Source organism: Hemibagrus wyckioides, linkage group LG09 (assembly GCF_019097595.1).
Source record: "Hemibagrus wyckioides isolate EC202008001 linkage group LG09, SWU_Hwy_1.0, whole genome shotgun sequence".
In the NCBI taxonomy this organism is placed as follows: Eukaryota; Metazoa; Chordata; class Actinopteri; order Siluriformes; family Bagridae; genus Hemibagrus; species Hemibagrus wyckioides.
In genome coordinates this window covers 18,453,157-18,475,656 of record NC_080718.1, presented here as the reverse complement: position 1 = coordinate 18,475,656, position 22,500 = coordinate 18,453,157, and the positions used below count along the sequence as shown (strand labels likewise).

At 39.2% G+C, this 22,500-nt stretch overlaps 1 protein-coding gene across 5 annotated transcripts in view; it reads right to left on the bottom strand.

The window, feature by feature from the left end:
• supt3h (SPT3 homolog, SAGA and STAGA complex component) overlaps window positions 1-22,500 on the bottom strand; it is a 92,475-nt gene that overhangs the window by 44,797 nt on the left and 25,178 nt on the right. For all 5 annotated transcript variants that reach the window (XM_058399002.1, XM_058399001.1, XM_058399000.1 and 2 more), the window contains one exon: window positions 127-211. In XM_058399002.1, the coding sequence (XP_058254985.1) occupies window positions 127-211 (85 nt within the window). The remainder of the gene's footprint in view (window positions 1-126; window positions 212-22,500) is intronic.

The following is a 22,500-nucleotide window of genomic DNA, read 5'->3' as shown; positions in this document are numbered from 1 at the left end:
TCAGTTGTTCTCATAAAAGCATGCTCTTGGAAGAGAATAACAAGGCTGCAGGACTCTGAAAATATCCACAAAACGCCGTATAATTACTGCGTGATCAAGCGTTTCACGTCATTTCAATAAGCTTACCATATTGATGAGTTGCGTGTGCACTATGTCTTCCACCAGGGCAGCGGTTTCGTGTAGGGGTCTCCGTGAATCACCCAGTGCAAACCTGCAATACACACACACACACACACACACACTCTTAAATATGACAAAACACTCATTTCACTGCTATAAAGTTAAAGGTCTGGAATATTTCGGAAAGTAGTTTCACTGAAAGGAAATTCTGTATAAATATTTATTTCTTCCACTGCTCTCAATGGCTACTTGGATCCCCCGATCCCCCCCCACCCCTCGTTTCCCCCTCCTAATTTAACCGTTGTCAATTCACAGCCATTAGTTTCTCCTGTCGCTCAACAGTTAGCAGCTTACACATGCTTTCAGCGAGACTAGTGAAGCTCAACCTCTCGTGCTAAATCACTGCCAATAATAAAATAAAAAAATTCACTTAATTGGCAACTGAGGACAAACAACAAGCTTAATAAAGCCAAAAGCTACATTTCAAAGAACGCACACGATGCAACTGGCTTTCACACAGAGGTACCAACTTTCCTAACATGTAAATCCGAGCAGGCAGAGAGAAAAAAACACACGAGTTTACCACAAAATCCCAGCGTATGTCGGTGGATGGGACGGCTCCATGCTAACAGTATAAATGATACAATATGTAGTGGGTGAAGTGATATTTAACAGAAAAGCTTGGGTTTATAAGCTGAGTGTTTAAGTGCATTTTATACAATTATTACAGAATACAAGAGGCGCATATTTGATCAGCAGTCATGTCCGCATTATATTACACATAATAATAAAGTATGTTAAAACTTAATATATAAAAACTTCACTTTTTTTTTTTTTTTTTTACTTAGAATGAACTATTCAGCTCTACCTGAAACATAAAGAAAAAACGAAATGAAATAGACCTCTGTGATCCATACTGCAGAAAAATATGAAATATTAACACACCTCGCATTTAACCCCGCAATTTTATTATTGTACAATTTGTTTATCCAGACAGAAATGCAAAATCTGTTTGTTTTCTACCAGCTTACAAGACCGAGGTTTGCAAATCCACAGGTAAAAGTTCACCTAGGTAAAGCAGGAGTAAAGCTAAAGTGATTGAATATCAGTCTTTCACATCCCATGCCCTTTCCCCTTCGGTGAATTTTTCCACCTGATGAATTTCGTTCGTCTTTGGTCTGACCTCTGCTTTAATTGCAAAGCAGAAAAGCTTCGTTACTTTATGTCTGCTATATCACCATAGCAAGGGGTCAAAAAAATTGCAAATGACATGGCTAAATTATAATTATTGGCATCCTTGCACCACAGCTTAATACCTTAAATAACCTTCAACCTAAACTGATTGTTCTTTAGAAAGGAAGAAACATTTGCAAGATAAAAGACTCTGCTCTCTCTAAGAGACACTAGGGGTATTTGCTTCATATTTTCATCCATTCCTCCATTTTCTGTACCACATCACAGGGAAGCAGGGAACCGGGGATTTACACCAGTGGGACTCGGGGACACACTACAAACAATTTAGAGATGCCAATCAGCCTACAACTCATGGCATGTCTTTGGACTGGGGGAGGAACATTGAGAAAGCCCCTGAACCGAACCCCTCAACCCTGGAGGTGTGAGGGAGATGTGCTAACCACTAAGCCACCTTGCCCACCTGCTCCAGAAATGTGTTTAAAAACCTTAACAAATAGAAGTGTCAGAGGACAGTGGCAGGAAGTGAACACGAAGAGGTCAGAGGTCACGGCAATCTCACTCGTCCCGCTGTTAAACATGTTCAGAGGAGAGCATTAACTGTCTATCAGTTGCCTAGAGTCACTTCTACAAAGTACAGAGAAAAGTCTTCCTTTATTAAACTCCCCTTTATTGGACTCTCAGCAACAGAGGGTTCTGACCTCATCAGGATTTCTAAAAATATCTCATTGTGCCATTGAGCTGATAAAAATCCACATCAAGCTTAAGTCCCAGGTGATCACAACAGGTTTATAGCTTACTCTTACAATTCCCCAGTCCTAAATGACCTGAGGCAGGCTGTGAGGAGCTTGATAATAACCTGATGAATGTGTTACAGGTATGCAGGGCAATGAAGACCAACACATGAACCTGAAAATCTCCACCACAGCCATTTAGGAGGTGGGATTTAAGTGCTGTCAGCTCCACTGTTTGCAGTACTATGGCACCTTCATGCTTGTCAGTAGCAATTAGGATCCGGTTTTCAATAGCAATTAGGCTCCAGCTTTGTAAAATCGCTACACTGAGTTTGACTTTAGCTACTGGCTCTGAAGAATGATCGAAAGATTATAGCCTTTATTGCTTAACATCGCGTATAACCAATAAAAAAAGACAAGAAGTCACACCAATTAGCACCAGGAGCCATATTCATAGCGCAGCTATTCAGCATACACTTCTGCATGGCCAACGTGCTGTTTACAAATTCTACACTCCTTTATTCGCAAGTTTTCCCACAATGTGGCTGCCAAAGTTTCCCACATTCAGTGTGCTTAATATCGACACAGTGGTTTCATCCAATGGAAGTGCAAACCGCTAAACAGCCACAGACTCGCTGCAGTTAACAGAGACTAGCATGAGAAGCACAATATTTCAACCATGAGAATAAATTCACTAATGGACCTGAATAACTAAATTTAACCAGAGGTGACGAATCCAATCCTGCCACACGAAAACATGAGTTACTTCTAAAAACAATAGAGCTGTACATAGTACTAATTATCCTCACTTATAATAGAATACAAGCGTTACGGTAAATGTGCATGCGAACAAGCAGATCTTTAAATTCCTGTATTGTGACGAGGTCCTGTGAAGCTCCTATAACAAAGTACACAGCTCCTTTTTGGCAACAAAACAAATCTTACTAAGGACCACCAAGTCGTTTATTTAGTAGATTTTTATTTCTTTTACGGTTCAAAGACAAATAAAAGAATACACACCTACCCTTGAAAAAAAAAAAATGGTACATCTGGATATTGAATATCTCAACCATAACGCTGTCAATTAACTTTTATTACAAGCCCGTTTCATTTCTTCGCTTCACATAAATACATTTTAATCCAAATGGCTTCCAGAGGAAAATCAGTAATTTACTCCAGTTGTGTAATTTATTCCATTTGTTTGGTCACAAAGCAGTTTAGTTTTGCTCAGGAAACCAGCGAGACAACAGTCGCCATCTAGGAAGTTTGCAGACTGGATTTGGAAAAGGAAGAAGAAGAAGAAGAAGAAGAAGAAGAAAAAAAAAGGTTTTAAATAAATGTTGCAACTCAGAAATAAATTTCATTTTCAAATACAATGTCGCACTTGATAGAAAACCAGAGCGTATAAAGGCAAGTAGGAAAATAACTGGTCGGATATATGGAGTAATAAACAGACTCGTAATTGTGAACATGCAGCGAGTCTGACATGCTGTTTTTCCTCTTCCTGTCACAGTAGTAGACATACATGAGCGCAGCGCAGACGGCCGTAATCCCTCGCATGTTGATCTGAGCTAGGCAGGATCATTGGTTTGGCCCGTGGCCTCCGTGTGTTTACATCAACGGGCAGCACGAGTCGGTCTGCACAAACGACGCTAAACAAAAGCTTGTGAGAGAGCGCGGCTAGTTTGCTAAAATGGGTTGGATGTTTGGGTCCGGGCTTGGTGTTCAAAGTGAGCGCAGCACAGTGGACGCTGATGTTTATGAGCTTGTGGTGCAGCAACAGCCTCCTTCTGCCTTTCTCCATGTCACCATCCGCCTAGTGGAACTTAGAAACGGAGTAAACACAGCCATCTAACGTCTCTGATAGCAGAAAACAATCAATCTGAATCCAGTCAAAGATCTGCGCTAATGTTATTTTAAGCTGCAAACATATTTCTGGGAAGCGGTGGGAAAGGCTTATCCAGGTTTTAATCTCAAGCAACACAAGAAGAAAGCTTAGAAACACATCATGTAATATTCCGATTATTTATAGAATATAACAAACTAAAATGAATGTCATGTACATTTACTGGCAAGAACTAGTCAGAAATCACACACACAGATACACGTGTGCACACACGACACACACACACACACTCTCACAGAGGCACACAAGCACTAGTCAGAAATCACACACACACACTCACTAACTCACAGAGGCATAAAGACACACACACACACACACACACACGCACAAACACAGACACACACACAAACACAGACACGCACACACACTCACTCACTCACTGAGGCACACACACAGACACACACACACTCGCTCACAGAGGCACACACACACACTTTTAGAGGCGCACACACAAATTCACAAACACAGACACACACTCACTAATAGAGACACACACACACACAACACAGACACACACTCACTCACTTTTAGAGGCACAAACGCGCAAACACAGACACACACACATTCACTAACTCACTCACTAATAGTCACACACGCACAACCACAGACACACACACTCACTCTTAGAGGCAGACACACACTCACTAACTCATTCACTCACTCACTAAGAGGAACACACACGCACAAACACAGACACACACGCTCACTCAGAGGCATAAACACAGACACACACTCACTTTTAGAGGCACAAACACAGACACACACACACTCACTCACAGAGGTACAAACACAGACAGGCACACACACACACACACACTCACTCACTCATAGAGGCATAAACACAGACACACTCACTTTTAGAGGCACAAACACAGACCGACACACACACACACTCACTCACAGAGGCACAAACACACACTCTCTCTCACACACACACTCACTCATAGAGGCACAAACAGACACACTCACGCGCGCAGAATCACAGACACATGCACACAGAGACACACATGTTCACGCATGCCTACACACATACACACACACGCACACACACACACACACACACACACACACACAGGGCCACATTTCATCTGTAATGTCCATTTGCACCGCTAGAAATGAGCGCTGGCTTGCTGTTAATATACTCCATTTATTTTGTGGAACTGGTTAATTAAAGACGCTGCTGCATTCTGCTGGAGAGCGACATTAACTTTGCAGCTTTTAATGATTCTTCATTTTAAAAAGCTCAAAATCTTCAGGATTATGGTTTCAGGGTTAACCAAAAAGAATTATGATTCAATTGGTTCAGCAGACTCTGTGACATGATTTAATTAGCGGCGTAACCCGAGGAGCCGAGCGACACTTGTTTTTCGCAAGAAAAGCCCAAAATGCGTGAGGTTTTATGGTGACGCATCGTCACTTGTGAATCATTCATGTGGGCAGAGTTTAAAAGAACAATATTTTTTTATTTTAAGGCCAGAGGAGGAAAAAAAGAAGAAGCAAAGGGCATGTGAAGCTTCAGACTGAGAGACCGGCTCAGCTAGATAAAGGCAGGAGAGTTTTATCCCGACTCCATCAGCAAGCACACAAACTAGTCAGTGAGGCAGTTTCAAGCCCAAAATAAACTTGGGGAAGGTAAGCTGTGTTTATTTTATGGACGCTGTTGCAGGTTGGTGAGTGAAGTGCAGTGAGAGAAAGTGAAACATCGTGACAGGCCTCTGACATCACAACCTTGGAGACGAAACATCAGAGTTCCAGGAACATGTTGGGTTTTTTTTTGCTAAGTTGTTGGTGGGATTTTTGTCATTTTGTCATTTTCATTATTCCACTAGTGAGAGGTGATGGTCAAGCTGCTTATTCCATGCTGGTTTTTGCTCAAACCCAACGGACCTCTTACGAAGAACTGGTGCATCATGTAGCTGTGACTAGGATACTGACGATTTCTGCTCTGTGGGAGAAGTTCAAGCTCATTTCAGCTTTTTTGTGTTGAAGCAGTTAACACTTTCTGCAGGATTTTTCCATTTAGGAGAGGGTTTGTGTGTGTGTGTGTGTGTGTGTGGAGTTTTCCAGGCTGAGAGGCGTTTATAGCGGTAGGGTGGGGTTAGACTGGGCTGGATCTGTGCTATTTCGGGACAGTTGAAGCTGGCCTCTGCAGTCTGCAAAACACACTTGAGTTCTGATACGGGGAAATGAGCAGTCAGAGACAGGAAAAATAACAAAACAAAACATCTACAGATCCACACGGGTGTAAGAGGGACCTCTGATTTTATGAAAATAAGAAAAAGGTCATCTCTCGAAAGTAGTATACATAACATATAACCTGATTGCTCTTTTGTGAGCATCTTTTGGGGTATTACTGAAATAATGAAAGAAAATCACCATTGCTTTGATTTTATTTAAAGCTTCTATGTCTAAATTTACGCATCAACTGCTGGCTATGACGGAGTAAAACTGCCGAAGCATTTTTAAATCCCAAATTGAGAAAATAAAATATAATGAATCTAATAAATAGTCATTTTTTATTATAGTCCTACTGTGTTACAGCTAACAAATTGTACTGCAAATCTCACCCACTCTAGTCACACATTCATTCAATTCAATTTTACTTGTATATCGCGCTTTCAACAATGCCTCAAAGGAGCTTTACAGAACATAAACATAGGACAAAAAAGTTCAAAATTAATATCAGACAAAAAGTTCAAGATGAATGTAAGATTAATGTACATTAATGTAATGTAATCCCTAATAAGCACGGTTGAGGCAAGGGAAAACACCCTTGGATGGTAAGAGGAAGAAACCTTGAGAGGAACCAGCCTCAAAAGGTAACCCATCCTCATTTGGGTGGCACCAGAATGTGAATTACCATAAACACCGGAGAGTGTAATTATAAATTATTATAAACACCGGAGAATAATGTCCTTTCTACAGTCATATACAGTCAGTTGGAGTTGTGTAAGCAGGAGCTCTCATAACATCTGATTCATAATTATATCGTATTCACATTATACACCATTCACTAATAAAAAGCACTTTGGGATAAGGATTGTTTGATTTTGTTTTCTTTTCTGTATGTTTTTATTGCTTAAATACATAAAGCAATTCTAAAAAGCTTAATGTACTTTTTTAAATAAAATAAGGAGAGCTGAAGGAAAGAGGTCACAGGGCACCAGAGCCTGGAGGTATGCATTTAAGGTTTAAATCTGTAATGTTATAGGCAGAGGCTGTCCAGGAAAATAAACAGCTGTAGCAGGCCCCGTCATAACTGAAGGCAGAGTTTGTTATTTTGTTCGATGCATTGGCAAGCGATACGGAGACCTTCAGCACTTATTACGCTCCGCTTATTTGACTTTGTCTGCTCAAACACAGCGGAGATGAGAGGCGTACAGTATTCAGAGTGGAATATTAGCAGCATCCATTATGCCTTGACACAGTGAATTACATCAGAGTTCTTCAGATCACTTTTATACTACAAGCACTGTGGAACTGCTTTGTGAATCTGATTGGTGATTGAAACTGCAGGACAGATTTATATTCGTGCGCTTGTTGTAATACGTTTTTGTTGCTATAGTAACAACTCCTTCACTGGTGCTTGTATGTTGGAGGCGTAATGGAAGTCAGATAGTTACAAAGCAAAGGTATAATTGTTGATATGAAGATTTCAGTATGATGTTCGTTTCAGCATCAGTGCTTTATAATGCCATGGTAGCTCAAGTGATGAAAGATCTGGGTTGTTGATCAGAGGATTGATGTTCAAGCCCCAGCACTGCCAAGCTGCCACTATTGATCCAGGCTGTATCACAGCTGACTCTGCGCTCTGACCCCAACCTCCAAAGTTGGGATATGCGAAGAAAGAATTTCACTGTAATGTATACAACAAATAAAGGATTCTATATTCTATTCTATTCTATTCTATTCTATTCTATTCTATTCTATTCTATTCTATTCTATTCAGAGGATGGGTTTCCTTCTGAGTCTGGCCCCTCTCAAGGTTTCTTCTTCATATCATCTCAGGAAGTTATTCTTTAAAATAGTAACTTTAAACTTTTTGCTATGTTTCTATACTTCTGTAAAGCTGCTTTGAGTCAATGTCCATTGTTAAAAGCTCCTTACAAATAAATTGAATTAAACTGAATTAATGTTCAGTAAGATTCCCACCACAGCAAATTCTAAGCAAAGAGATCTTTGCAGTTCCTCTCTAACATGACTTGTCTGGAAAGGAGACCAAAATAGGTGATCGCTTGTTTCATGGCTGTTGCACTACATGGCCCTATGTATGTGGGCTTCTGACCATCAGATCCAAATGTGCTTGTTGAACATCCCACTAAAGACTTACCCTCCTCTCTGTCTTAATTTTCTCCACTCTTCGAGGCTTTCCAGTGGATTGTGGAATTTTTTGTTTGCTCAGGCACAAGAGCTTTTGTGATATCAGACACTGATGTTGGGTGAGGAGGCACAACGTCAGTGTTTCAGTTCATGTCAAAGGTGTTCAGTGAGGATGAGGTCAGGGTTTTGTTCAGGACACTTGAGTTCTTCCACAGCAACCTTGGGTCATGCTTTGTGCACAGGGGCAGTGTGATGCTGGAACATGTTTAATTCTGATGAAGACATTCTCTTCACTCCCTGCACTACACTCTCTTGGTAAGGTGTCCACAAATATTTGACCATATAAAGTAAATGTAGCCATTAATGGTTAAAAACTATGATGTGTCATACTTTAAAATTAATATAAAGGTCTTGGTAAAATTGCTGTGTTATATGAGGAAGGCAACACTTCAGTTAGATCAGGGAGGCAATTTGACCGCCTCTTTTATGATTTATTTATAGTCATTTATTAGTTTCCTATAAACGCTAGCCCTGTCTTGTTTTATTCCTTACCGATTAATTCCTTCATGGATCATTTAAACTCTTCAACAAAGTAGAATAACATAAGACATAATTTGTTTGTTTTTCACATTTATTTCAACAACATCAATTTGGGAATAATATAAAAGAGGAGGTCATTAGTGATTTAGTGTTTGATTTATAATGAGATTTAAACAGCATCAGGGCACAAAAATGGAAAGAAATGGTCATGCCAACTGTACTGAAAGGAAAAAACAGGGAACGGATTAATCATTTAACCCTTTCGGAGTCATGACACTTCCACTTGGAGTGAAACGGCAGTGCAGAGAAGCAGCTGGAGCTGGGCGCTGGACAACATGTGACCCCCGCTGTCCTGCACAGAAAACCCCTAGAGGACGGCTTGATCGTAAACACATGCTACCTGTAGATCAGTTGCTCGCTCAGCACCACATAATGAAGATAAATAGTGATTACTGACGTGCGAGTTCTCCCTCTCTCCTAATCACATTAAAGCGTCCTGTGTTTGGAGAGAGATAAAGAGTCTTTTGCTGTGTTAAAAAGGCATTAGAGTTAAACCTGAGACGGTGTCCGATGTTTTCCCTTCGTCCTCTTTTTATTTTCAAAAGATTAGCTTAATCTTTTAACATCATGCCTCAGTCTATCAACGCTGCTGCTGGAAAAAGAGCTGAAAGTACAGTGTTTCTGCTTTCTAGTAGCACTCTGTATGTATTATTCATTTTATTCACACTGGTAATATTTGCAACATCAGTTAAGAGCTGAAAGCGAGGATATTAAGTTGACATGTATTTTACTCCTTTGGTTTGAAGATGAGTAGTATATTTCTCCATTGAGTAAATGTTTGATTATTATCAGTGTTTAGTAACAGTTAAACAAGGTAATAATAATTCAGTAAAGATATTTTTAGAACATGATTTTAGTAATGCTGATGAGCTTGGAGTGAAATGGATTCAGGTTTATAACTACAAGAAGCTTAAACTAAGCATGCTGAACTCCTCCATACAATGTCTACATATGTTTTAATGCAGGTTATACAACTTGATGTGTTCAAATCATGTAAAAATACACCAGTGAATGGGATGGAAAATCCGATCTGATATCAGTCCCTCATTTTAGACACATCAGTCCAAAGCTTAATTTTGGAGCAGTACACCGCAATACATAATACAACACACAACTTTAGACCTACAATTATACTTTGAAACAAATATCAGGAGACAAAATCATTTCCATTACAACAGCCAGAGACAAGTCTCCTAATTGCCTGGAGGGTTTTAAGCCATTGTAGGCACTGGAAACAGTCATTCATCCTATAATCCTTTTCTCAAGGCATTCACAACGGTTCCCTCACTGAACTCTTACAAACCTAATGTGACATAATTAAAGTGCCATGCTCAGATTTGTCCCAGTTTAATGGAACAGTATTAAAAAAATCATATAACTTAATCTCATGGTTTTCATTCATTTGGTTGTCTTCACAAAACACTTTATGCTGGTTGAGATGAGATGGATCTGGAGCCTATCCTGGGAATACCAAGTGTGATGTGGGAATACACATGGAGTGTCACAAAGCATGACAGTAGCTCTCACACACACTCAAACACACAACCTCACACTACAGCTAGGTGCAATTTACCACTGCTGATCCCACATGAAGGAGATGCACAGAACCTCCACACAGACAGGAAGTATGGAGCCTGAAGCGGTAAGAAGGCAAACACAGCACTGTACCTCATCATGGATTTCAGTGCATCAAAGAGAGAGACATAATACACAATGGAAAGCTGGTACTATTGACTTTTTTTGTTTTAATGATGAATCCACTGGCATCTTTATAGGCACTGTTATCAATATACTGACATCCAAATACAAAGTGAGTCTAGACAAGTTGAGAGTCTTTGAAACATCCTGATCTGAAAAACCCAAAGTTTTATGAGATACAGCTTTGAGCCATATGTAAGCGTTTTGTCGAACAGCCTGTCCGTTCTGGTAATGTGTGCTGGCTACTTCCTCTGTCTTCACTCGGCCTAGGTGGTTGTATGTCAACGTTTATTTTTTGCATTTATCTGAAATCTCATGCATGTTTCATGTGTTGAAAAGTTACAAGGAAAAGCAGGGGAGAAGCGTTTAGTGCGCAGGCCTGTTCAAAAACCAGCACCACAAGCTCCAAACCATAGACCAACACAAGACCACAGCAAATAGCAAGATTAGGGCGCGAGCACCACCCGCACGACCACCGCGTCACTATTCAATACCACTAATAAGGTGGCACCCGCTGTCCGTGGCCCGAGATCAAGCCTAATCGTGTTTCAGAGCGACGAACATTTTAATCAGGGTCAGGAAAAAGGAAATCTACATTTCACTCCTATCAGTCACACTCCAATAAAAATGCCATTACTGCAATAACAGGATATGGTTGGTATTGGTAGACTGAAGAAAACGCAAAAAACAGCACTTAAACCCGACCACAGCTTCTGTCCATGGTATATTTCGAGTGTCTGGTTTAACCGCCCTGTTCATGGGGAATTTTTTTGTTTAACTACATTTTTCCTGTTATGGAGTCTGGTTTTCTGCAATTGTCCTTGTAAAGCTCAAGAAAGTGCTTAGATAAATGAGTGACTTTTATAAATGTGTGCTAAGGGTTTATAAACAATTTCTCATGAAAATATCCCCGACTAGAGCGACACTGAGAAGTTTTTCATGATCACACTGGTCATTAAGGGTCTAACAAGTGAATTAAAAACACAGTTTTGCAGCCACACCCTTAGAGAGAAGAAACTTGTTCTAGCCATCTGGTGAAGTAGATACTGAAGCTGTGGTGCTGCCAAGCTGCTCTCTAATTGTGATTTTTCAAAACATTGTGGGGGGAAGAGAAAAAAGAATAAATGAAAGTATAAACAAAACGGACCTAGTGCTGACCTCTGATGCCCGAAAAGGAATCTGCTTGGCCTACAGTTTTCCAGAAATGCAAATTTTTTTGGGAGTAGTGAATCACTGTTAATTTGGTTTTTAAATACTAATACAGACAGAACCAGGAACAGATTCGAATAGGTGCGAGCTGACCTTTAGAGCCACTATGGTGAAGGGAGGGCACTTTTCAACCTCAAATACTGAACACATACGACAAGCCTTGTTTCCTTTTTCATGGACGACCTGTTTCTCTTGTTTAGAACAATTGGCCCAAGAGAAAGCCACATCCTGAGGGACAAATACACAAGCACCTGCTGAGGCCTTACGCCGGGGTGGGTGCCTTTCTGATCCCATAGACCATTAGACTCCCATCCCATTTCATTTGAGTACTGCGTTTTCCCTAACAAAAATGGAGTCAGGCAGCACAATATGAGGGATGTCGGGATAACGTCAGATTCTTTCAGGTTATGTACACTCTGCTGTCCACAGCAATATTCAATGCAAATGCTGAGCTGCGAGATGAAAAGCAAATGGAACATATAGTTCTGCTCTCAAAAAATAAGGAACCAACATATACTAGCGTCTGGGCTTTTTTTTTTTTCTTCAAGCAAATCAAATACCATTGTAAAGCCAACCCTGGATGAAAAAAAGAAAAGAAAAAAAAGCTGGATGAGGCACACTGTGTTCTGCAAATATTTTTTCCCCACTGCTAATTATATATTGCAGCCCATGCAACATGACAACAGCAGAAAGCTGATCCCAGGTCTCCCAGCTCCAGCCGAGGCCTGTTTAAGGAGCTTCTGTCTTAGACTGCCAGTCTTTATCCTCTCAGCCTGCAGAGTGCTTCCATATGTGTGAATCGCGAGCAGCGTTAGCCGAAACCATTCGCTCCAATCACGTCCTCGCCTGGGCTGCCCTCAGCGCAACACCCCGAACGTACTCCGTGTCCCGAATGCTCCCCCAAAGCCTCCCATCTCACTCCAAACTGACTCGGACAGGCATCGGGCAGCCAGGAAGCTGAATCATTACCAAATTAGAAAACGAGGAGAGGCGAGTCACTCTGAGTGTTGCACGGGAATTTTCTTTTGAACTGAGTGGTTATGACAGAGTCACAGTCATTTATGAGACTCAAAACAAAAAGGGGGCACACAGGGGCCACACAAGACAGCTGTGCTCTGTTTTTCTTATGATACAAATTACTCTTAGTGCATATGATTAAAACAGAGAAATGGCTCTATTCCTGCCTTGATTTTTGGTGTGTGTGTGTGTGTGTGTGTGTTTTAAGCTGGTCCTTCAGATTAGATACGAATAGTAACCTACAATTATGCAGAGCAGAACCGGAACACGGGGGACATACTGTGAAACGCAGCGTCTAACATCTAACATAGTGCTTGAACAAAAATAAGCATCTCGCTGTGCCTAAAAGCAAATCTAAAAATACTATAGCACAGCTGGTTGACATTTATTTTCAAGGCCTTAGCAACAACATTCGGTTGTTTCCCAGTTTCGACCAAAAAAAAAAAAAAAAACAGAAAAAAAACCGCAAATAGTAAAAAGTCCACAGAATACATCAAACGTAAATAGCGAACACACACCTCAGCACTCCGAGGGGACTGAGAGGAAAAACCTGACCAATCAAAAGCCAAGAATTATCCTATTAACAATTTTCTATCAAGAGGCTAGAGGAGAGAAATGTGATTTTAAGTAAAATGCTTCTAAATGGTTTAATAAACCATATAAACATCTGCTTGTAAAAGAAAATCTGCACAACAGCTACCTGAGCAGTAAAACTGCAGTTTTATTGACTGCTTAGAAAATCAGTAAAGGGTTCTTCAGAGCATTTTTTCTCCAGGAACTCTTGATGATCTTGTTTCTGTCTGAGAACATCTTTACAAACTTTGAGAAGCTGTAACTATCCAAAGAACCACTGAGAAACTATGTTTAAGAGTGTGTGAAGTTCCATTATAAATGACAAATTTTTGAAATACAAATTTCAGACTTTTCCTAAAGCACTCTTGAGGAAGTGGTTTATGAATGCACAGCTTTTCCACTGAGAAAAAGGGTTTTAAATTAGGTTTTTTAATGGTTTGTTAATGCAGTTAATGGGAATGTAGGGATCTGCATTAAGAAAATGCATCAAGGAGAACCTCAATGAAGCAAAGAACTTTGTAAAGAACCTCTCAGCTTTTTTTAACGCCTGTACAGCTTTTTTATAGTTATACAAATGTTTAAAGCAGAATATTTGAATGTATCTGAGAAGAAAAAACTTTTACGGAAGTAATTTTTCGCTACATGATTCCAAGCAGGACATCGTTAGGAATCTAAGAATGAATCTTGAGGAACACTATTAAAGAGTATTGGGCTTTTCCTTTGGAAAAAAAAAAGAAAATTGGAACTTCTGTAGGAAAGTAAGAACACAATCATTTAAATTGTCTTGATTTGTCACATATACATTAGTGAAATTCTTTCTTCGCATATCCCATCCTTGGGGTTGGGGTCAGAGCACAGGGTCAGCCCTGAAGCAGTGCCCCTGGAGCCGGGGGGGTTGGGGGCCTTGCTCAAGGGCCAAACAGTGGCAGCTTGGTGGTGCTGGGGCTTGAACCCAGATCTTTCAGTCAACAACCACTTGAGCTTCCACTGCCCCAATGTTATCTAAAGAATGCTTGAGGAACTCTTTTTATAAGAGTGTACAGCATTTCATTAAAAAAAGGTGGACATAAAAACCATTAACCATTAGTAAAGTTCATAATAGCTCTTCTGGTCTTCCTACAGCTTGCAGATTTTGACTTCTGCATCGACTATGCTGCAGACATCCCTTGGAATTTAGCCCGTATTTTCCGTCTCCATCCTTCCCCGATTTTGTGATCGCACAAATTAACTCATGATATTGTGAGGAGTTTGCAGTTTTTCCAGAATGACCACGGATTTTCCACAGATCTGAGCCGAGACATGCCATATGACGTCCTCACAACACGCATTCGGTCAAAGACATGCGTGAAACATGAGCACAGCTATCATAGAAAGTAATTACATGTGTGTGTCTTCACTGGTAGGAATTTAAAATAAGAATCCCGGGCTTGTACTTTCACCAATTCAAGTAGCTTTCTCCATAAAATAAGCCCAAAAACTCTGCATCACAAATTTTGAAGGAAAAAAAACCCTGCAAATCAAAAAAGCATTTTTTGGCCACAACAACAGCAAAAAAAAAAAAAAAAAAAAAAAACCCTCCTGAATTCTTGGAGGAACTCCCATGTATAAATCTGTCTAGATAAAACTGTCTGCTTAATGAATGAATGTAAATGTAATGGCTTACAGCTTTGTGAGTTCCTTTTCAAATCGCTCTAACATACACAAATCTCACACACACCAAACCCCAGTGTTACATATATACTTGGATGTGACCTGTGAATCACAACAAATGAGAGAGAGAGAGAGAGAGAGAGAGAGAGAGAGAGAGAAAGAGAGAGATGTATGTGAGGAGATTTAGAACAGGATCTGCATTTCCTGAATGTTAAAGCCGTGTTTCCTCAGCTGTTGAGTTTACTCATAGAACTTTAGAAAACTGATTACCTTCAATCATTTAAGCTGTAACTTAATTTCGTTCAGTAAACTAGCTTAGAAAATATTGCTTTTTCCTAATTTAATCGTGCAGTTGTGTATTTTTTACTGAAGGAGACACAGTCACTTAGTACAACCAGCCAAACACACACACACACACATTTTGAGCATGTCTCCAGTTCCTAGAAAGCATTGACCTAAAACACACTGGATCAGCAGTTTAAGTGGGAAAAGGTGCTATGGTTTTGACTGATAATTTGCCAGGGACCAAAGGTCTTAAAAGCAAACCTGCACATGTGTAAGATTTCCATTTAATACTGACCTTTATAATCACGCAGCACTCTGAAGGCAGAAACCACAAGGGCAAGAGCAGAAAGAAATGGCTGATGCTAGAAGCGTGCTTTGGGGATAATCTGACAGCTCAGTGGCCGTAGGGAGAGGGGGGGCTGAGAGGAGATTTACTCGAAAAGATGACAGAAAACCACAGGGCCACAGAGCTGGCCAGAGAAACGTGCCTTCTTTCAGCATGGAGGAGGACTCTCCATTCCCCCAACCCCAGCATTATTACTGCAATTAGCCTGTGTCTTAAGGGGATTATGATTATATTGCTCCTTTTCATCAGCACAGGGCCTCTGCAGCAGCACTCTGAGGAGTAGCTTGTCATCAGAAAGTCGACAGAAACACGTTTGCTGTGGCTGATAGCCACAGAAACATTGCTGATCAAAAACACTTATGAAAAGGAAAAAATATGTCCACGTGAGTTCTAGTGAGTTAGAGCAATTTTGCACAAAGAAATCTGCAATGAAAAACTAGAAAAAAATCAACAAACACTAACTCCAAAATATCTACAGACACTAATTAAAAAAATCTGCAAACACTAACTCCAAAAAAATCTACAAATACTAACTAAAAAAAAATCTACAAACACTAACTCAATAAAAAATGTAAACACTAACTCAAAAAAGTCTACAAACACTAACTCAATAAAAAATGTAAACACTAACTCGAAAAATTTTTACAAACACTAACTCAAAAAATTTACAAACACTAACTCAAAAAAAATTTACAAACACTAACTCAAAAAATGTAAACATGAACTCAAAAAAAAATGTAAACACTAACTCAAAAAAATCTACAAACAGTAACTCAAAAAAATGTAAACACTAACTCAAAAAAATCTACAAACAGTAACTCAAAAAAATGTAAACACTAACTCAAAAAAGTCTACAAACACAAACTCAGTAAAAAATGTAAACACTAACTCAAAACAATTTACAAACACTAACTCAAAAAATGTAAACATTAATTTAAAAAAATCTAAACACTAACTCAAAAACAATCTACAAACACTAACTCAAAAAAATGTAAACACTAACTCAAAACAATCTACAAACACTAACTAAAAAAAATCTACAAACACTACCTCAAAAAAATGTAAACACTAACTCAAAACAATCTACAAACACTAACTAAAAAAAATCTACAAACACTACCTCAAAAAAATGTAAACACTAACTCAAAACAATCTACAAACGCTAACTAAAAAAAAATGTAAACACTAACTCAAAAAAATGTAAACACTAACTCAAAACAATCTACAAACACTAACTAAAAAAAATCTACAAACACTACCTCAAAAAAATGTAAACACTAACTCAAAACAATCTACAAACGCTAACTAAAAAAAAATGTAAACACTAACTCAAAACAATCTACAAACGCTAACTAAAAAAAAATGTAAACACTAACTCAAAAAAAATCTACAAACACTAACTCCAAAAATGTAAACACTAACTCAACAAAAAATCTACAAACATTAATTTAAAAAAATCTACAAACACTAATTTAAAAAATTTAGAAACACTAATTAAAAAAAAAATCTAAACCCTAACTCCAAAAAAAAGTTTACAAACACTGCCTCAAAATTAAACTCCACCCATCATATTAACTATAAGCATTTGTTTGGATAAATTGCCTCCTACAAATTCCTACAAAGTCCAGCCATGAGAGCAGGATGTTACCTCATGTCCTATCAACGAACTTCAGACTTGATGTATGAGCAGACAGTAACTTACATAACCCGAGAATGAGAGAGAGGAAAAAAATGAATTATTTACTTGTTTATTAATGAAAATGACTGGTTTTATTTGCCAAAGCAAAGAACGGTTACTTCCAGAGAAACATGAGGGACTCGTGTTAAAAGGCGCTGCAGAGTGTGTGGTGAAGTCATTCAGCAGCTCAGCCAGACTGTCATTACCATCTCACCATGCGCAATCGTAACCACATCATCTCCAAAGCTATACACACATTACGTTACGCGCCTCTGACTACTTAACAAGTGCAGCTTTGCTCAATACGCAACGACTTTGAACAGATTTAGAAATTGCGCTGTTTAAATTCTTCTCAAACTCTAATCAAATGCAGCGGGAAAAATAGTTAAAAAAAAGATCTGTTTAAAAACAAATCGAACTTGATGCTAAAGGCGTGGACTGGGATGTCTCCACCATCAACAAGTCTACTCACTTACGTTTATGGCATTTGGCAGACACCCTCATCCACATCTCATTTATACAACCGAGCATTTGATGGTTTAAGGGCCTCGCTCATGGGCCCTGCAGTGGCAGCTTGGTGGTCCAGGGATTTCAGTGAACTCCTTCTTGTTAGTAATGTGTGTGCTAAAAAATACCCTTAAAATATACGTCAAAAGTGAAGTGATTTTATTTAACCCTGCCATAACCTTGATGTTGTTTGGATCAATTTCAAAATCTATTCAGTTTATCTACTGGTTACTATGATAAACCCACATAAATCCTACAAACCACTCATGCTAATGAGAATCCCAGATGGACAGACAGACAACCCCAAAACATGTTTGGTCTATTAGTGATTTATTCCAGCTAAATTAGTTCATGAGGAAAAAATATCCTAGACTTGTACAGGCATGTATGTATAAACTTCAGTTACTTCAGGACAGTGTGACTCAATGCTTCTGAATCCTGCTGCCTGCTGCACTACTCACATTTATCTCTGATAAAATAGACACCAAGCAAAATATGTTACGGGACTAGGCATTTATACACCTCTCATTGTATAAAACACAGTCACAAAAACAAAATCAATCAATCAATCAATCATTAGCCAGACTTCCATTCCTCCATCCATTTTCAGTGATGTTTGTCCAGCAGAGGGTCACATGGAGCCTGAAGTCTATTCCAGGGGATTTGTGGATCAAGTCACAGGACACGCTGGACAATGTGCCAACCCATCACAGGACACCAAGAAACACACACTCACCTATTCACACACTGCGGACAATGTAAAGATATGCAATATGTCCCTAAAACTGTGGGAGAAAACCGGAGTACCCAGACTAAACCCCTCAAGCACAGGGAGAACACACACACTCCATACACACAGAGTGAAGGTGGGAATCAAACCCACAACCCTGGAAGTGCGAGGAAAATGTGCTAATCACTAAATCACCATGTACCCCAAACCACGCCACATTTAAATAAGACTTTTTTTTACCAGGTCATAGCCGAAATATTCGCCACTGACTGCAAACACAATGAGCTTCATGAAAACCTTCTATCAGTAGAAGATAAGTACATTCAACATAGCTTCAACATATCAGACAGAGATAAATCTCTTAGTCAAATTTATAACATATCACTAATGTTGATGGGACACTATAGCCGAAATACTCACCAGAGACTTGCTAACTTTTTGACAACATCCTATAGCAGGAAAGAATAAATACTGGCTAGAACTAAGCAGCTAACTAATTAATTACCTTAATAACCATCTCATACTTTATAACATTACATTTACTAACAAACTTTAGTGCAGAATATTAGACAGAAAATCTTTTTTCTTTTTACTTTCCTGGTGTAGTAGCTCATTACAGTATTATTTGTCCACCCCTACATTTCAGGATATTTCTAAAATAACAGAAAAAATAATTGTGTCAGAAATACAATAGCCAAGCTGATGAAGAAGTACGGAACAATCTCAACTAAAACCCCTGAAATAGTTGTTGATTTATATAAAATAAAAAATACAGAGCCAAATCTCTTGGTCTGACTGAAACCCCTGTGCTTTTGTAGCTGTGTTAAACATTAAATGGCTCCAAAGCCACTAATAAGGAGACACTGTTCCAGAGATTAAACGCGCTTGAGTTCACTAAGGAGCTGGATCCTTCCGACCGCATGCCTTGTGTAGTCGCTGCTACAGACTCGGGGATAAATATTACCAGACTCAATTCATTAGGAGCTGTATACATTACTCCCCCTTTGAAATTCTAACTCGGAGTAATCATGGGAGGTTCGGGCTCCGGCTCTTCACTCCAGCTTCTGTGTCTCAGACTCCCAGCACATGATGAAGGCATTTATATTGACAGCAATTATTATCATAGCACTGCTAAAATAAATATGCTTCCCAACATAAAGCGTACGGAGCTTGGACAATGGTTTGGGTGTCGGGTTTGATAAATAGTGAAAGGTTGATATCTTGGGGTTCTCCTGCACACAGCCTGGAGCGTTAGTGCAGATAAGAGCAGATAAAATAGACAGGCATGTGTGGGGAAATAGATCGACTTCACAGCCGAGTCACTCGGTGTGGAATCTGCCTCTGGCCATCACACGTGGGTGAAAAATGACTGACTGAGTGACTGACAGTGCAGAGCAGTATGAGTCCATCACGGGGTGAGTGACGTCTGGGCACGCTCTCTGTGCAGTGCTTCAGAGGAACATTTCCCTTCTCCTTTCTTTCTTTAAGACAGATTCCAGATTGCTGTCTGCTGATGATGGCTGCACGGGTCTGGCAAGACCAACTCCGGAAAATCAAGGTTACATTAAACGCTGTCATATCACCGGGCAAATTATTTCAATTTTTCCTATATTTGAAAGATTTCGGTTACAGATGAGTGCAAAAGTTTGCACCCCCATTGTATTTGGAAGGAAAAATATTCTTTAAAAAACTGACCTATTTTTACAATCTTACTTTTAAGTGACAATTGAAATGGGGCGCATCCTCCGACAACACAAAGCAGAAGCGACAGGAAAAAAAAAATCTTTGTCAGAAAAGCAATGGCAAAGAAGTAAAGTTGTGTCATGACCCCTTCAATCTCTAGAGCTGATCTGAGAAAGGCAGTGTATGATATCTGGCAGAGACTGACCAGACTTGTCAAGAATACTGAATCTGAAAACTCTGGAAAAGTCCTTATTTTTATTTAATTTTCTTTTTTCTTTCTTTTTTTACAGGGAGTTAACACATTAAACACAGTTTATGAGAGAAATAAATTATTGCCTAAATTATGTCCTCAGGAAAAGCTTTATATTTTGAAAAGAATTCATAATATCACAAAAATGAATAATTAAAAGTTAACACAAAAAAATAATAAGAAGAAAGATGATAATAATAATAATCATCATCATCATCATCATCATCAATCATAATAAAACCATTTCTAGCATGGCATACATTATCATTTTAGCTCAGCTACTAATTTTAAAAGCCCATTATTCAGGATTCCAGACACCTACAACATGGGGCTGGGCAGCACTTTGAAGACTTTGAGCTAAAAAATGCATTATTTATCCATGTCTGTATTTCTGGAAAATTATTATAAGATGGAAAAAATCTGTGTAAGTGTAAAGGAAGAAGAAGAAGAAGAAGAAGAAGAAGAAGACAACTCGTTTTGTTACACATACATTAAAGCACAGTGAAATGATTTCCTTCGCATATCCCAGCTTGTTAGGAAGTTAGGGTCAGAGCACAGGGTCAGCTATGATGTGGCATCCTGGAGCATCATCGGTGCTGGAGATTGAACCCCGGCTCCAATTAACCGTTTGAGCCAGCACTGTCCCACAGTGCAAAAACATAAGTGAGAACTAGTTTTAAAAAAATTATAATAATTTCTTGCTTTCTATACAAAACAAAAATTGCAGTTCCAGATCTGTTTGAAACCTCTAAACTTTAGTACCTGGTCAAGAATTCTGTGCAAAGATATGACAGAAAGGATTATTTATAAAATTATTTTATTATTTTTTATTGATTTTTTCATTTTAGGTTTAATATTATTATTATAGATTCAAATTATTATTTATTTATTATGAATTATTTATTCATTTATTACAGGAAAATGAATCAAAACCTATTTCTGATTAATTATTATTTTTAAATGATTTAAATTAAAAACTAATACAATCTGACTCTCCTACACAGGAGACTGAAAGGTGACTGGAGGTAGATGAGCCCCAGTGTCCCGATCAGCCCATCGTCACGGCTGCTCCGCTGTTACAGCCCCAGTTTCTGCGTTTGTTCAACACGCTCCGGCTTTTGATTGATTACATGTTACTTGACAGGATGCATGTGTGCATTGGTTATGTTGCTGCATGTAGCTCATTTGCAAAGTCAAAGTACTCTGTGCACGCTGGACAATTGGCAAATAGACTCTTCCATTATTTATGTCCACGGTGACAGCGTAGCTTTAAAAGTGCCATTTAACGCCTGTCTGCTGTGAAGTTTACATTGGCGTCAAGTTACATGGATTTTGAATGGGAGTTTGAATATAATCCAAATTAAAGCTTGCCGTGAAAGGTGACCAGTTGCACCTCTTATTTGAATACTGCTAACCACTCAGACTATGCAAAAACAATGACTCTCGAGGGAAATCCTGAACTTCACGCAGAAATAGAGCTCCGGGGGGGGGGGGGGGGGGGGGGGGGTTGGGGGTCGACCCGGGCCTTGTCTTTATGCTTTACTGAAAACAGTAGCTTGATGAAAATCCCGCAACTATTTCATATTGAATAGAGCAAAAATCATGCAATGAAGTACTTCCTGTAAATGTGTGTGGATTTTTTTATCCATAAATAAATATTATTATTATTATTTTTTTAGTAGATATAAATATAGGTAACGTCTCATGGACTGCTGTACCTGCGGTTATGGTTGCTCGGTTTTTACAAGGCCACTATCCGCTTTTATTTCACGCACGTTTTTTACATCATACATTGGAGACGAGCTGCCAGAAATGTAGCTTCTGAAAACTAGGAGAAAGCTGCCAAAACCTCGAAGTGCTCCCAGATCCTGCAGTTAGGAAGAAGATGGACCTGAATTACACTGAAGTGTGCTCCCTCTGAACGCTACCACATGTTAACACAGGCCTCTGCACCATATTAGCTAAAGCCACTGGTTTAAAGGCATGGCAAATAGAGCAGAGCC